The following is an 18740-nucleotide window of genomic DNA, read 5'->3' as shown; positions in this document are numbered from 1 at the left end:
ATACATTCCTAATGCTCTAACACTCTGAATGCTTTCATTCAGTGGCAAACTCTTGTGAGATCATGGGCATGAGTCACATGAAATAAGTGGGCATGGATGATTTGAGATTAGAGGAAGTTAATGAATTGATGGGATATCAGTTTCCATTTGTTTGAGAGAGTTCCTTTGGGGAAAAAAAAAAAGAAAGAAACTATAACAATTATTAATCATTGTCATACAGACTCCTCAATAGTAAATGAAGGAGATACTGGTGCCACCATGACCTAGCATCCTCTTCCCATCTCATTGCTAGAAATTCAAGATGGACCAAGAATATCTACAAAGAGGACTGATCCCTCTTATCCTAATCAGTCAACTATTTCATATCATTTCTCTGCTATTTCAAATATAGATTTTATTATTTGTTCTTTCAAGAGAATAAGTATAATTTAAATTTTAGATTTAAATAGAAATTAATCAGTAAAACAAAATAGAATCTATATACTTATAGTCTCAAGTAATATTTGATATCTGTGTTGTCTATCATCATTTAAGTTGTCTATAAATTCTACTGTTGCTTAATTCCTGCCAGTTAACCCTTTAAGGTTAACTTTTTTTTTTCTCAAAATTGAAATTAGATATACATTCACCTGAATACTTCCTGTTATGGATTATGTCTCATATTCTTTTTTAGATGATATTTAATTTACCATAGATTTCACTATTCCTTGGAACATTTAATGCAAATAGACAATCTATTGAGATATTAATTAATAATTATTTGTGATGAAAATAGAAATAAATGTTTCTCAAATATTTCAGTATAGTTTAAGTGCAATACCATAATGAACCCTTATTTCTTTTTCTTTTTTTAGATGTATGGTCTGCGGGATGTGTATTGGCTGAACTGTTGCTAGGACAACCAATCTTTCCAGGAGACAGTGGTGTGGATCAATTGGTGGAAATAATCAAGGTTGGCACTTAACTAGGATTGTAGAACTTTTGAGGTGAAAGAGATTTTAGCACTGATATAGACTAACTTCATCTTTTTATAGACAAGAAAATAAGTTTAAGTAACTTACCCAAAACTACATAGCTAATAAGTGGCAATCCTGGGACAAGGTCTTCTGACTTCTACTGAGGCTGAATAACTTGTTTAGGAAGTCTAAGGCATTTCAACTTAATTATTTAGTTGTACTATTTTTTAGTGTACTTTGCCTTTTTAATTAAGGGAAAGAATCTAAATTTAAAAGATCTTGAATTTTAAAAAATATTTTCACTTTTCATTAAATCATTTTTTTTTAACCCTCTTATAATTTTAGTAAAGATTTCCATGTTTATGATTTTGTACTTTTATGGCAATTTATTTTGTCCAACAAATTACAGAACTTAAATTCTTGAATCCTTTTGTGTATACTTTATGAAAGTTTCATCCTTTAGGAAATTAAACTCAAAACCTGTTTCTGCCTTTTCTCTATTTTTAGTAAGTCTGTATGTATTCTATTGCAATTTAATGATCATTCATTGAGTACCCACTATATATTAGACAGTGTAGGAGAGTTGGGGATAAAAAAAATTAAAAAGCAGCTGTTCATGCTTTCAGGATTATATTGGGGTAGGGGAATGGGACACATGTACAAAATAAATGTAATATAGTTTCTGAGTAAATGTATTAGCAACTAGAAGAATCTGGATAAGTCTCTTATAATAGGCTGCATCTCAAGCTGAGTCTTGAAGAAATCTACAGTTTATATGAGTTTGAGGTAAGAAATAGCTGCAACTTAAAAATGAGAGAAAGCATTTTATAAAGGCAAAAAAATGGAGGAAATCAAATTTTGTCTGAAAAAAATAGAGAATTTTAAGAAGAATTTAAATCTGCCTGACGAGGTAAGCAGGAGCCAGATTAAGAAGAGCTTTAAAAACCAGACATATTTATCCACCAGAAATCAGAATAATTAATTTCATCAAACTGATCCAACCCAAAAGTTTTAAGAAAATTATTTCATACAGTTAAAAACAGGATGCATATTCTCGTATGCTTACAGATAAGAGTGGTAAGTATAGTTGAATGCCAAAAATATAGGAAACGTATGAAGTAAAATCAACTCCTCGGTTCCCCAATTCCCAAGTCTACTTTATGGGTTACTCACAGTGAGTAAGAGCAACCTTGCAAGCTTATCCTCCATAGAAAATCCTGCCAAGTTCTCTGTATAAGTGTCTCAACATGAAATTCTCCTACAGCTGCACTACAACCAGCTACAGACTAAGGTACTTGGTACTAAATATACTGAGCCATTAGAAAGAAAAGGACAGCAGCCGGATCAGGGAAAGGACAGCATAGCACAGAGCCAACTAGAGGAAAAAAACTTCCATAAGTAAGGGGAAGGAGACAAAGAACTCATTCTGGTCTTAAGCTTCTTTACCACAGAATTTACCTTGGGCAGGGATTCAGGCTGAGATCCTACATCTCCCCATTAGAGGAGTGAATACCTCAAACTTTGAGATGTAAGGTAGTGATCCATGTATCAGAGAGAAAAGGAGATAACAAAAAATGAGGAGAAAAAGCCTGATTAAAGCTTAGCTTTGAAGCTGACAGATCAACAGAGACTTGTAAAGAAAACAAAAATAAAATAAAACCTTTAATCAAAACACAATTAAAAAGTATTATAATATGGAGGGAAAATAACCAAAAAGAGATTCTGGAGACTCCCCAGAAATAAGGGAATGTCAATAAGAAACTTCAAAATGGTTCACAAAAAGACAAGTAAAATATAAAAGAAATAATCTTAGAAATCAGAATTCTCAGTACAAAACTCAAACCTCCCATAGTATATAGAATTTATACAGTGAACAATCTCTGAAAAGAAGTAGAGGCTCCAAAAGAAAGAATAATAAATTTGGAATGTAGCTATCCAAAAGTAGAAAATAATTTGGCAAAACAGAAGCAAAAGATATTTGTTTTTTAAAACACATTATGTATTCTTTTAAGAATACTTAACTTTTATACAAACAAAAGTGATCTCTAAAACATACTTGGTAAGAATAAGGATTACAAGACTGCTATAATGAGCATCACAGATCAAAAACTCTAAATAAGATATTAAAATTTACTAACATAGAGAAGAAAGCACTGTTTTATTAAATTCACGTATTACTTCTTGAGAATAATTTCACACTTCAAAGTCATATAGTAGTTAAATTTCACATTTTAAAAAAGATTTTTCTAAAATCCAGGCAAAAGACTTCCAAATAAAAAAATACTTCAAAATCTTCAAATTGAATAACTCAGAATTATTTCACAGTTGTGAAAGATCAGAAAAGAGTGTAATAAAATGTTTCAAAAAAGGAAAGAAGCTAAAGCTGAATTCCATAATAATATATCTTGCAAAGCTGACTCTGAACATTAATGAGGAAAAAAATGTGCACAAAATGAAAAAGGAATTTGAGAGATGGACAGTAATCCCCATGGGTAAGCAACATATTTGATTTACAAACATGCCAAGTAAGAGAGAAAATAAGATAAATACATAAGTGAATACCAAATAATCAAATTAATTCTCTTATGTTTATTCTGAAAGATTCTAAAATAACATTTGTTCTGGAAATTTTTTTTAACGTGAATTATCTGTTCTAGCCCTAAGGTTGGCCAGCACATCCATGTTTGTAGGTATAAGTCATATTGGGAGCAAGCCAGTAGTAATAGAAATGGGCCTCATGATATTTGACAGAAAATGAATCGCACCATGTAATGCTATTTCCATTTGACATTGTATCCTTCATGAATAGATTTTTTTAAAGTGAGATACATCGATAAAAGAAAAGATGGGGTAAAAATCTACAAATAAAATAACATAAAAATGAAATTATGAAATAAAAAGGGAATTCAAACTTGTCACTCATAAACACTTGAAAATTATTTCAGACAAAACAGGTTATCAGTAACTCCATGAGATAACATGAAATATTAGAACAAAGACAAAAGCCTTAAAAATATCAGAAAGTCTAATGAGTTTTTCAGAACATTTGGTTGAGTCAATGAGATAATGAATGCTGGGACAGTGAATAGAATGCTGGACTTGATACCAGCAAATTCAAATTCCGCTTCAGACACTAATTAGTTTTGTAATTTGCGGCAAGTCATTAGCTTCTGTCAGCCTTGGCTGCCTCATTTGTAAAATGGAAATACCAATAATTTGTTGCATCCCAAGGTCGTTATGAGGATCAAATGAATATGTAAAAAGCTTCGCAAACCTTAAAATATAAAGTATTACTCTTAATTAGTATCATTTCTGTTATTGTTTCTTTCTGAAAACCTTGACCATAGAATAGCCTAGATGGCTTCTAAGTCATGAAAAAAGATTGCTAAAAGGAAAGAGTTCAAATACCAAAGAGTTACAATATCTGATGACTGCCACCAAATAAGGAGAGGATAAGAAAGCAACAAATAAAGGTCCACAGTCAATTTTGCCTAGCATAGCTGAGTATAATCTTCTATATGGTTACATATCACATTGTGGGAAAAATGAATCTTAAATGAAATAGGGTACTTCCAAGTATTCCTGATGATGTGACCAAAGCTGAGTAAACCTTTTGAAATGCATACATAATCCTTACTCCTGATGGGCAGTTGTGGGACATCAGCCTAGACCCCTGGGCAAGGTCAACTTTGTGATAAAAGAAATTTAGAAAGTAAATTTATTTGTTATTGAAAAAGAAATTCAAAAGCCATTTAAATTCAAAGTAATTGAAAAAGATTCTACAATAACAAAGTGTATTTTAATAAATGGGAGAAAAACAAACATTTCTCTTCTGAACTCTACAAGAGTTCAAATGGTTATTTTGAGAGTTAACTTGAGAAAAATATTGTAAAGCATTTTGAGAACTTTAAAGCATTATAAAAACGCTAGTTATTGTTATTATTAAATATAGGACAGAGGATCTGGGAGCTGTTTTGTTACATTTTGATATTCTTAAGAGAAGAAGAAAAAGGGAAGGAAGGAAAAAGGAATACACTGGAAGAAAGAGGGAAGCTGGGAATAGAACTTCAAATAAAATAGAAATAGAATTATTTCACATAATCATGGTGTTTGAGAAGAAGACTACACAAACATGGAGGAGGAGACAGGTAGCAGGGTATGCATGAACTTTACTTTCATCTGAACTGGGCAAAAAAGCATTTAAACTATATACATGATACATACACAAAGAGTTTGATACAGAAATATATTAAATACTAAGAGTGGTAAGGGATATTTTCAGAGAGAGAGCCTTCAAAAAACATTCCATATTTGGAATGTATGACCTGCACTGGGGAATAAAAGGAAATAAAGGATAAGAACCCATCATCTGAAATTGAACTAGAGAAAAAGAAAAGACAGGAGTGGAACCAGATTGCATGAAATAAAATTATCTTCTCTCTACATCTTTTTTGCAAATAGGGAAGAGGGAGTAAAAGAATGTAAAGTGATAGGATAGAGAAAGCTGCCTAGTTAATCATAACAGTTAATGTGAGTAAGATAAATGCACACATAAAACAGAAAAGGATGGAGGGGAAGGAGTATGAAAAAGAAGAATGCAACCATATATTGTCCACATGAAATACACTTAAAACAGAAAGCTCCACACAGTTTAACCAAGGAACTAACAAAATCTATTATGCTGCAGATGAATCCAAAAAAGCAAGAGTAGAAAACATTTCAGATCTTGATTAAAGAGACAAAAATTGAAACTACATTATGCTTAAGGATATATAGATAGTGAATAAAAACATGTTTATACACCTAATGACATTGTATTTAAAATAAAGGAGCCTTCCTCCTTTCTTTCTCCTGATATTATAAGACTGCCAGCAGAACTCTTAGACCATCCTTTTATTCCAGTTTATTGTCATCTTACATCATTATGTTATTTGATAACATCTTTTATTCCAATTTTTTGGCATTCTCTGATGCTTATATGTTGTAGTTGTTCACACCCGCCATATGCTTCTCCATTGGCCTCTGAGAGATGATGCTGGTTTTTAATTTTTTAGACTTTTGTATTTCATGTTGGTACAAATATTGGGGTTTTTTTTTAAGTTGTTCTTTGCTTTCATGGGAAGTTTGTGGTCATTGAGGAGCTTTGTTGAAGGCAATCTGTCCTGTTCTCCTTTTCCACTGACTTCAATTAGTCATCAAGCTAAAATGAGCAAGATAGACATTCTTGAACATATTCAATGGAATATCCATCTAAATGTGTTTTGAAATCTGGACAATAGAGATTCTTTGTCTAGTTGGTCTTTGTGATGACCAGGTTAAACTACAGGAGGTCCTGCAGTATTTTGGTGTTTAATGCAGTCAGCACAGTTATATATGTGTAGTTATGGAAAACATTTCCATATTAATCACTTTTTTTAACAAGAAATCTCAAAGGGGGGGGATGAAAGGAAGAAAGTGAAAAATAGCATGCTTCAGTCTGTATTCAAGCAATATCAGTTCTTTCTTTGGAGGCAGAGAGTATGCTTCATCATTACTTTTTAAGGATTGTCTTGGATCATAGTATTGCTGAAAATAGCCAAGTTATTCCCAATTCTCATCAAACAATATTGCTATTACTATGTATAGAATTCTTCTAGTTCCATTTACTTCATTAAATATCAATTCATGTAAGTCTTTCCAAGTTTTGCTGAAATCATCTGGTTATTATTTTATATAGCACAGTAATATTCTATTGCAATCATATACCTCAGTTTGTTGACCATTTCCCCAATTGAAAGACATGATTTAATGATCAGTTATTAGCCATTACAAAAAGAGTTGGTATAAATATTTTTTTGACCATTTTCCTTTATTTTGAGATGATTTGGGGATATAGACATGACAATAGTTTTCCTTGATCAACAGGTATGCACAGTTTTATAACTCTTTGGACTTAATTCCAGATTGTTCTTCAAAATGGGTTGTATCAGTTCACAACTCCACCAACAGTATATCAGTTTTCCCACTTCCCTTCCAACATCCAACATTTTACTGTTTTGTCACTCTGATAATGTGAAGTGGTACCTCAGAATTGTTTTGATTTCTATTTCTCTGATCAGTAATGATTTAGAACATTTTTTAAAATGACTTTGGATAGCTTTGTTTTCTTTCTTTGAAAACTGCCTATTTCTATTCTTTGATCATTTGTTAATTTGGTAATGGCTAATATTTTTATAAATTTGACTGAATTCTCTATATATTTGATAAACAAAATTTTTGTCAAAGATAATTGTTGCAATTTTTTTTTGCCATTTTCTATTCTTTTGTTGTTGTTGCTGTTATCTGTTTTACATTTTGTAATGTTCTCTATCTTCTTTGATTCTAAATTCTTTTTTTATCCATAAGTCTGAGAGATAAACTATTCCATGTTCCCTTAATTTGCTTATGGTATCACTACATAAGTTACATGTAAATCTTATGTGTAAGTCATTTTGACTTTATCTTAATATACAATTTGAGATGTTGAGTTTTTTGTTCCATAAAAGAATTTTTCATAGCTTGATTGGTTTGGCATTGAATAAGTAGATTGATTTAAATAAGAGTTATCATTTTTATTAAGTTGATTTAGCCTATCCATGAGCAGTTGGTACTTTTCTAATTGTTTAGATATGATTTTATTTGTGTGAAAAGTATTTTAGAGTTGTGCTCAAATAGTTTGTGGGTTTGTCTAGGCAGGTAGACTACTAAGTAGTTTATATTGTCTACACTTATTTTAAAGGGGATTTCTCTTTCTAACTCTTTCTCCTGGATTTGATAGATATTTGTGTGGGTTTATTTTATATCCTGCAGATATATAATGTATATAATAATATATATAATAAAGTTGTTAATAATTTCATGTAATTTTTTAATTGATTGTCTACGATTTTTTAAGTGTACCATCATAACACCTGCAAAGCATGATGTTGTTTATTCATTGCCTATTTTAATTCATTTAATTTGGCTTTCTTTGTTCTTACCATACTTAACATTAAATATTAAATAATAGAGGGGATAATGGGCATCCTTGTTTCACTCCTAATTGTGCTGGGAAGGCTTCTAACTTATCCTCAATACAGATAATGCTTGCTAATGGTTGCAAATAAATATTACTTATCATTTTAAGGTAGGCTCCATTTATTCCTATGCTCTCTAGTCTTTTTAATAGGGATAGGTGCTTCTAATTGAGAATTGATGAAGAAAGTGTTTCTAATACTAATTAAAGATGTGTCCTTTTTTAATTAGTCAGTTGTTATAAATCTACCAGCATATCATATCCTAAGCCAGTTAAGTCTCAAGAAATTTTTTTTAATGCCTTTCATGGCAAAACTAACCTAGTCTGCGTAACAGTTAATCTTCTTGCCACATCATTCACAGGGAAGCCCTCTTCAACATCTACTCTTTGTTGGTTCTACATCACAGTAATAGAAATCTTTGACAACAGACATCTTCTTTTTGTATGACTCCTGATTTTTATGAATAGATGATCATTGAATGAGGTTATATTTCATTTTTATATCTTTCAAGCAATCTTCAATGAGTTTGATATGTAAATGGGAACCACTTGATTGTTAAGCACTGATAAAGCATTATTTTGCTTAAATGTCAAATACTTTTTCACAGTCCAGAAACAGCAAGCATATTAAGGAATTACAATGTTATCTTTTAATTAATTATGAAATGATAAAAATGAGATCCACTCTTGAATGAAAAATGACATTCTGAATAACTACAAAATGCATAAGATGTCTGGGTATTGTATTCCAGCATAAAGAGTATTTAAACAGAAGCAAAGAGAAAGACCAAAGGAGAGCAGAGGCACTGATAGTTGATAGCTACATTGAACCACTGGAAGATGGAGGGAGAATCCAGGGATTAAGACAGAGAAATATGCATGCCCTGGTGCCAACCACTTTGGTTAGAATGATAATATTAAAAATATCAAGGCAACAAAGGGAATTGGATCAAACAAAGTTTTCCTATATCATCCTAGGAGGGAAAGGTCAATTCCTATCTTTATCAGGAAATTCTAATTCAGGAATTGAAATTGGAAATAAGAAAAAAGATGGGAAAAAATACTATAAGCCCAAATAAAGAAAATTTTTAGTAAAAGTCCAAGAGGTAAATTATGGAGAAAATAATAACTCCACATAGAAGTACAAGTAGTGTGTATAAAGGGAAAAATAATTTGGTCGCAAGAATTACAAAATAGTTTTTAAAAATGAAGCAGTAAATAAAAAATGGAAATAGAATTAGTGTTCTTAAATAAAAATTGGAAAAACTTTGAACAGAAAATGGAAAACCTTAACCAAATTGTAGACAGTCTGAAAATTGGAATGGCACAAACAAGCCAACGATTTGTAAGACACTAAATATTACAATAGTATCAAAAGACTAAAACAAAATACACATGAAAAATCTATTATCAGAAAGAAAAACTCATCTAGAAAATGGTTGAGAAGAAAAAAATTTAAGAATCATTGGACTCCTTGAAGACTACAACCAACAAAAAAAAAATGAGGATGTTATATTTTAAGAAATCATTTTAAAAAAAAAAAACCTTGCCTGAATTTATTTGAACCACTATCAGCAATGTGAAAGAAAAAAGGATCTAGTGGTCCCATCCTGAAAAATATCCCAAATTAATATTACCTGGCAATGTCACAAATAAAATCTAGAGCTTCAAGGACAAAGGAAAAATATTGTACCAAATAAGATAAGACTATACATTGTTACAACTTCTCTGAAAAAGGAAGTTTGGGAACACAGTTATATTCCAAAAGGTACAAAATAAAGGCTCACATTCAATGGTATAGCTTCCTTCAAGATTGAGTATAATTCTGTAGGAAGAAAACTGCACTTTTAATAGAAGTAGGACTTTTTTTTTAAGTAGAAAAATGGGTAGGTTTGGAAATACAGTCATGGGAGAGGAAACCTAAGAAGCTAAATGATGACAAAGTATTGGTGGTATAATGAGAAAGAAGAAATGAGGATCCTTTCAAAACCTCATTGCCTTCATCAGTCACCAAGGGATTAAGGAAAGAACAGCCAACTATTGATTCCCCCCTACCCCCCCCCTTTTTTTTAATAGAAAAAATGAAAGGAGAATGGAAGAAATTATAAAAGAAATAAAGTGGAAAGAATTTAAAATTGCATTTAATTAAGTGTATGAGATTTTTTAAAAAAAGCAAATAAACATGGAAGCAAGTGAGAAAGACTGGACATCTTATGAATTTAACTCTTATCCAAATTGGGCAAAGAAGATTTAAACACACACATTTATCAAAGAAGTTAAAATTCCATTGAGAAACAGAGAATGAGAAGGAGGTCATTTTAAAAGTTTTAAATCTGGGGGAAAGTAGTTATAAGTAAAACAAATTTCAAATTTGGAATAGGGATCCTAAAAGAACAACTAAAAACAAGAGAAAAAATTGCTAGACCAAGCAAATTACAATTTGAGCTAGATGAAGAATAGAGAAGCAAATGAATAGGGTCAAACCACTTTAAGTGTTTGATTACATTACTTGTTTTTTACCACTCTTTAAAAAATGGAAAAGTAGGGGTGATAAAGTATAAGCGGGATACAATTGAGGGGAAAATATAATTAATGCATATAAAAATGCAGCTATTTAAAAAAAAAAGTAGCAAAATAGTAGGATCTAAAATTATGTAATGTACAAGAAGCACATTTGAAACAAAAATCTCCATAATTTAAATGTATAGTTGAAATATAATTTATCACTTGGGTGAATTAAAAAATTTGGGATAGCAATCATACTCTCGGTTGTGACAATAATAAAAATTGGCATAAATAGAAAAAAGGTGAGAAACCATTATGCTTAAAGGTAATATAGATGATGAAATATCAGTATTTAAAATATGTGCACCATATCATCTAAGTCTTTAAGGAAAATCTAATCAAATTATAGCAAGAAAATCAGCAACATCAAAGTTAGTTTCTAATCTTATCTTTCTTGTCTTTGTTTTCTACACAAGCCCTCCATTTCAACTAACTTCTGCACTTTCTTGATTATGTGCCTTTGTATTCTTTGTTTCCCTCTCTAGGCACAATTTAAAATAACTCCTTCTCTATCTATCCAAATCATCTCCATTCAGGGCCCAATTCAAGTCTTCCCTGGCAGAACCCACTCATGTTTACCTAGTATAGTTGTCCCTTCCCGTTAACTTATTGTCCTTGGATATTTATTGATGCTTTTTTTATGACATCTTGTTTTTCCCCATTTAATTCTTAGAGTCTGTGACACTTTTTTATGAATGTAATATTCCTAACTACATCGTGAATTGCAGAAGATCAAGGAACATGTACCCTGCTTTCTTTCGAGTCCTCTAACATTTCTTAACTGTTTTGATTGTGCACCTTTATTAATTTAAAAAAAAATTGAGCATGAGCTTAAAATGTGTATAGATTTACTTATTTATAAATTATACTATGTACTGTCTTTCTTATGATTGTACATATCATAGAACTTAAACAATAACAAACTGGAATGAGGAACCAATGATAAAATAATATTAATAGGAGACTCATCAGAATTTTTGAGTAAGATGGGAACATGGATAGATAAATGGTGTAAGGAAATCACTGACATTGTTGATCTCTTGGGATTTTTATAGTGTTTGGCTTTCTTTGTATAGTTTTCTTTTTGTGTTCTTTGGTGAATTTTCTTAAATACTTTAGTAAAAATATGTGATAAGGGACATTTCATGTATGCAATCATGAGGATTGCAGTGGAAAGAAACTTAAGGTAAGGAGAACAATTAGGTTATTAACAGTTCAGGCAAAAGATAATATTGATCTAAGTGGTGGATTTTGTGAGTAGTGAAAAGAGAACGGAGTAAGAGATGTGAAAGTAGAACTCAAAAGGTTGGGCAGCTGATTAGTTATGGGATATAAGGTGAGGAAAAATGAGGAGTCAGAAATGATACAAAGGGTTAGATAGACAGTAGAAGATAATTTCAGATTTGAAGATTGGTGAATCCAGAGGGAAGATAAAATATAATAGCTATGATTCTGATTCTCATTTTGTGTGGCCTACTTTGCCCCACCCAAAATTAAAATGAGTCAAAAGCTTTTTATCTCTCTCTACCCCCGAGCAACTTCTTTCTAAGAGGTGCTTGCTCATCCAGAAAAGGATCTGGGGGTTGCATGTGAGTATGGAATTTTACCAATAGTGCTTTAGCACAGAGTTACTTAATTTACAGTTGTCCTAAAAGCAAAACTTTGGATGGAGGGGAGTTGTTGGGTGGAGCTTGTAAATGGTGCTTGAAAGTACCTGCTCAAATGAGAGTGTGGAAAGTGAATTCCTGTTAGTTCCTGACTATACCTTTAAGACGGTTAACCATAGTCCCTCTGGGGGTCCTTTCCTAGTTTTAGAGACAGTTCTTCTAAAACACCTAGCATTATGCTTTATACCTAGATGGTACTCAGTAAGTGTTTGATTTTGTTGGTTAATTTACAAGTTTTTTTTTCTCTTTTTTAATGACTTTTTATATTGTATTCAGTTCCAGATATACATCCTTTTTATCCTATTCCCCTCCCCCCAAAAAAAATTTTAAAAAGAAGGGGAAAAAAGGATCAATAAAATTACCCAACATATGGACTTGATCTTGATGTTAGAAAGAGGGGGATTTTTCAATCAACAAACATTTGTAAAATATTATGTGCCAGGTGCTGTGCTTAGAGCTAGGGACATAAAGAAAGGCAAAAATAGCCCTTGCCCTAAAAGAAGTTACATTCTACTGGAAGTGGCAATATGTAAATGAATAACATACAAGATATTTATGCAGAAATGGGGAGTGATTTAAAACAGACTAGTTTGCAAGCTATTCTAGTAGTCTCAATAAAAGTTAATCAGGATCTAAACTAAAACGATGAATGTATGAGTGGATAGTAGCTATTTTTGAGAACTGTTATGGAGAAAAAAATTTGCACCCAAGTGAATATATGAGATGAGTTCAAGTGAGAAAGTTGAGTAACTAATTGGTTTAAAGGATATTGACATCTGTGGTAATAATAGAGTAGTTTAGAAGAGAGATGGGTTTAGGGGAAAAGATAATGAGTTCTGTTTTTGCATATGTTAAGTGTGAGTGCCTGCTGAACATCCAGATGAAAAAACGTCTATTAGGCAATTCATTATGTGAAGTTGGAGTTCAGACAAGAGCCCAGGACTGGATGTACAATTTTTAGGAGTTCTTTGCATAAGATACAATAATTGAACCCATGAGAAGTGTACCTTGTAAAAGAATATAGAGAAAAAAATGTCCAGGACCAATCTTTGGGGTACACTACTTCATTTAGTGAGTGGGTCATGAATACATATATAGTAATACAGTAGGGGAGACAAAAGAAAAAAACAAAAAAGGTAGTTTAAGGATATTTAGAGAAGAATGACCATTCATAAAGAATGTCAGTGCTGTCAAATGCTACAGAGAAGTTAGGAAATTTATATGAATATTGAAAAGGGTATTAGATTTGGTCATTAAAAAGATTGTTAGTAAGGCAACTAAGTGATACAGTGGATAGAGCACTGTCCCTGGGGGGTCAGAAGGACGTGAGTTCAAATTCAGTCTCAGATACATGACACTTATTAGCTGTGTGATCCTGAGCAAGTTAGTTTCAGAGAGAGCAAGAGGGAAGAGGGGAGAGGGAGAGAAGAAGGGAGGGATTAGGGGAAGAAGAGATGAAGAACAAGTTGGTAAGTTTAGAAGGAATCGTTTCAGTTAAGTAATTAAGTTGGAAGTCATATTGTAAAAGTTTTAGGAAAAAGTAAGAGTACAGATTGATAGGGTCTGTTAAAAGTTGTCTTAAAATTGGAGATACGTGGGTATATTTAGGCAACAGGGCGAAATCAGTAAATAGAGAGAGTGAATACTAATGATATTGAATAAAGATATTCTCTTAAGCAAATTTGCTTAAAAGAATAAGAGGGCAACAAATTTAGGATATGTATGAGTTTTGAAACATCTGCTATAGTGAGATAGAGAATCAGTTATGGTGAAGTAGCATAAAATGCTTTGTTTTCAGTGAGGTTATAGCTATGGTTAAATAGCATAAATTTGTACCTATTCAGCACAAACTTGCTCTAGAATAATTCATCAAAATTTAGGAGTTAAGAAGGTTGAATGAACCAATCTTGGGTTCTGACAAGTTGTGAGTGGCAGTAAGACAAGGGAGCAAGGAAATTGAGAGCAGATCATAGGATCATAGATTTAGAGCTAGAGAAAGCTTCAGAATCCATCAAGTCCTAACTCCTTATATCTTAGAAGTGAATAAGCCAAGGCACAAAAAGCTTAAGATTCTTTGCCCAAAATCTCATGAGAAAAGTATAGTGCATGTATAGGAGGTAGGGATATGATTCCAGGTCTTTTGACTCCAGAGTCAGTGCTCTTTCCACAGTAGGTTCACTAAAAGGTGAAGATGAGGGAACAAAGGAGATCATAGTCAGAATAGAAATTTTGACTAGTGAAAGAGCTGAGTAAAGAGTTTGGATGTCACAATGTGAACAGAAGATTCTTTTGAATCACATGATAAAATACTGTTGTATAATAAGGGAAATTGGATGTTCTTGAATGGAGGAATAGAAAATCTTCTCTTTATACATGCACAATTAAAGTTGTGACCATCACTATGCATGAATGATGTAGAGTGGAGTATATTAAAGGCCTGGAAGGGGACATCCACTAGTATGATGGCACAAATTGGGATGGGCTGAACCGCTTACTTAAGTTGTTGAGAAATAAGAAGCACTTAACAACTACCAAGACCCTGAATTGAATGATCAGTTTGTACAGAGTGAAACTCTGATGAGGAAATGGATGAAATAGAGTGCTGAGTGATGGAAGTAGGAGAAAGTCTGGTCCAGTGGGGAACAAGTAGCATTTTAGGTACTCCACCCAAGTCCCTCTGAATACTAGAGGAGGAAAAAAAAAAGTATGGAAAATTTTTTAATGTGTTTATAAAGAAAAGGTATATAAAAGCATCTAATATTTCCATAGAGGTCAATTCTACTTTAGTATTATATTCTAATGTGACATTGTAGTATATTATATGATCACAGTAAAACAACTTGTTAAGTAACTAGATTACATTTGGATAAGTCATTTTACCCAATTGCAATGCATGTGCTAAGATATGGGCAAGAAATTTGGTTGTAGTTGGAAACAATTTATTTTCTGATTTGCAAATGTGAGCAACTTTTCTCAAATTCACATTTCTTAACATAAAATTATTTACTATTCCAATTATTCACTAATGTTTATGTTAAAAGAATCTTTTCACACAACTTAAAATTTCTTGGTGCATCAACATTAATTTGTTGATCTCTTGGGATTTTTATAGTGTTTGGCTTTCTTTGTATGGTTTTCTTTTTGTGTTCTTTGGTGAATTTTCTTAAATACTTTAGTAAAAATATGTGATAAGGGACATTTCATGTATAATACTTTCCCCAGAGAGCTTTAACTGTTTTGACTATCCCAGGATCATCTCAACAGTAGTTACTCTGATTTCAAAAATAAGCCAACTAGTTGTCTTTAATCTTATATATGGGATCATTAATGCCTTATTTCTTATCCAACATATTACGTTCTATGATTTGAATTTCCAATTTTAATGTTCTATTTTTGTGAAGCATTATGTACCTTACTATAGCAGAAGGGAATTGTAATTCTCTGTCCCTACAATATATTAACTCAAATTGAACATTATTTTGAATATCACAAAATGTCCCCAAAAGTACAGTAAGAGACTGAAGCAATATTGAAAATATTCCGAAGTGTGATTCAAAACTGTGAACCTGCTAATCCAAATAACTTCACTTCAAGCAGCATAGCTCCTCTACAGAATTTTCTTGTCTTTGAAATTAGCTGTAATTCTAATATGCAAGGGAGGTAGTAGGAAAAAATAACACTAGCCTTATAAAGATTAGGTCTCTTTCAGTGGATATGTTAGAAACCAAGAAATACATGACAGAGATCCAGAAAGCAAAAGGTTCCAGTATTATTTCAACCTAGTTTGCCACCTTAGCTACTATTAAATAGATAGTAGAGTACATCTTACTTAGCATGTTTTAAACTCTTAGCTTTTCCTGTATTGATTATCTTAATTAAGGAAAGATTGACTTGTTCTTAGTGCAAGTTTATCTCAAACTGGCATTGCTGGTGCTTATACTTGATAATTATAAATGGAATGATGAAATTGCGTACACTGATGAATGTTTCACAAATATTGAAAGACAACTATTCTGAATATTTTCTAAGTCTTGTATTTTTGGTGAAAGTTTCCTAAATAGAAAAGTATTTTTGTTGTGTGCCTCCAGGTGTGGGTGAGACAGAGAGTAGGTGTGAATTTTGGGGTGAAGTGTGATCTTAATTTATACTTTTTAGGTAAATTCCTGAAAAGTTTTACATAAACCAAAAATGTATATTTCAGATCATTTGCTACCTGAGTTCAGAGATTTGTTCTGAAGGAAAACAAACACAGGCCTCTATGACATAATAAAAGTATATTTAAGAATACTAACATTCATTTCAAATAGCATTCTGCCCTTGGTCATCACAGTATATAAGAATCTAGTCTTGATTTTATGTCATGAAATTCTTATTTCATTCAATTCTTTGTCCTTGATTAAGATTATATCTTTGAAATGTCTGCCTCACGGGGTTATTATAGGAAACATTCTTCATAAACTTAAAAGTAATAAATTTTTGAACTGCTGCTTTTACTAATTTGGTATATAATAGGGAGGCTCACTATAAACTTCTTGTATTAAATTGAACCTGACATTGGAATTTTTAAGCAGGTTGTCATTGCTCTATATCTTTTCTTGATTGAGTGTATTTCTTTAAGGTTTATATGTTTTTCAAAAACTTAATTAATAAAACCAAAGTTTTTCACATTCATCCCCCCTCATATTATCTTATTTTAATCCACAGAGTTGTTTCCAAATATAGCTAAAAAATCTAATTCCCTTTAGGCTTCCACAGACATCTTATTTTTTTTTCCCTTTTTAATTAAAAATCCCTGATAAGATTTCTTAATCAGTCAACCTATGACTCTCCTTTTCCTAATAAAGACCCCTCAGGCCAGAGACTTCCTTCTCTCTGAAGTCCTTCTATTTTAAAGTATTAGCAAAAGAAAGACAATAGTCCTATCCCAAGAGTTGCTTAATTGGGATGTGTTTTTAGCATTACCATTTAAGCCCAAAATGAATTCACAAAGAGACAATATTTATAAATAGGATTCATAGGATTCTTCTTCAGCTATGATAGATCAAGATTCAAAGCACTTTGAAATCAGTGAGATCAGTAATCATTTAAAGGATTGCCCTAATTAACTTTTTTTTTAAGCTGTATAAAATTGGCAAAGATTATAAAAGACAGAAACAAGCTATATTGAAAGGGCTATGAAGAGAAAGAAAGATTTTTATAATATTGGCTGAAGTGTTAATTGGTCTAAGTGACCAATTGGGAAAATTTGGGATTGGGTGAGAAGAGTCACTAAACTATTAGCATCTTTTCCCCTAATGCCAACATCACTTGAGTATATATCCTGAGGAGATCCCATAGGTTACAAAATTTTAGCAGCATATTTATGGTAACAGGTAAATTTTAGCAGCATATTTATGGTAACAGGTAACACAACTAGCATTTATTAAGTCTTATGTGCCAGCCTCCAGAGGTACAGTTAAAAAAGTAAAATAGTTCCTACCCTCAAGAACTTTATAACCTATGAGCAAACAGCTGTAAAATGGGTGCTAAAACAAGCATGATATATTAATACAATAGAATATATTTTGCCACAAAGAACAAGAAACATGAGGATTTCAGAGAAACTGGAACATAAGTGCTCAAATTCTGAGTAGATAAATCAGAACCAAAGGAATAATATGCAAATGATTAATATTTTAAAAATTAATATAATCACATTAATCTGTCTTCTTTCCTGGGAGTAGCAGCTAAATCTGATAAGAAGCCTAATTGTTGTTCTTGAATTAAAATACCTATTAAAATACTATTAAGTAGATCTTGCTGTCAAGAAACTTATATTCTATCATGAAAAACATAGTGCATATACAGGATTGGGAAAGTGGGTATTTTTTATGTTGTATATACTGCCAGGTGATCACTATGTCTTGAGTTTTGCACAACTTTTTCTGTTAGGAGAACATTTGATAAGTGAGGCAAAATATTGGGAACTAATTGAGATTTTAGAAACAAGACGTCGATAAAAGTTTTTTTTAAGTCGATGAACAATACATACAGCTTAGACTATCTGGCCACATAATTTAACGGAAGCAAAAAGTAAAGCTGGGAAATTAGAGTGATTTCAAAAATCCCAGACTTCTCACTACCACAAAATTCTATCTTTTTGTTGTGCCACAGTTCCCTTTTAATGTCCTGACCCAGTTTCCCTAATTGTCCTATTCAGTTACTCTGCCTCACTCTTAATATTAGGATAAAGGTCTTATATCTTAGACCTTAGGCTATATGTTTCTGGTACCTCCCTCCATTATGTCATTCTAGGTGCCTGCCTCCATTATGTCATCCTCATCCTAGGTTTCTCCCCCCATTAGGCCATCCCCATCCAGGTGCCTCCCCCATTATGTCATCATTCTTGTAACCTTATAAAAGAATCTTGTATCTGACATTCATGGCTGGATTCTTAGAGGCCCTGGGACCAAACCATGGATCCATTTGGTCTCAGTAAATCTCTCCCATTTAATAAATTATTAAATTGTTCTCAAATTT

General features: G+C 32.0%; 1 protein-coding gene across 5 annotated transcripts in view; it reads left to right on the top strand.

The window, feature by feature from the left end:
• The window catches only part of GSK3B (glycogen synthase kinase 3 beta), a 231044-nt gene that overhangs the window by 150260 nt on the left and 62044 nt on the right, over window positions 1–18740 (top strand). For all 5 annotated transcript variants that reach the window (XM_051985355.1, XM_051985354.1, XM_051985353.1 and 2 more), the window contains exon 7: window positions 855–952. In XM_051985355.1, coding sequence (XP_051841315.1) covers window positions 855–952 — 98 coding nt within the window. The remainder of the gene's footprint in view (window positions 1–854; window positions 953–18740) is intronic.

Source organism: Antechinus flavipes, chromosome 3, assembly GCF_016432865.1.
Source record: "Antechinus flavipes isolate AdamAnt ecotype Samford, QLD, Australia chromosome 3, AdamAnt_v2, whole genome shotgun sequence".
NCBI lineage: Eukaryota > Metazoa > Chordata > Mammalia > Dasyuromorphia > Dasyuridae > Antechinus > Antechinus flavipes.
This window is presented reverse-complemented; position numbering and strand designations above follow the sequence as displayed.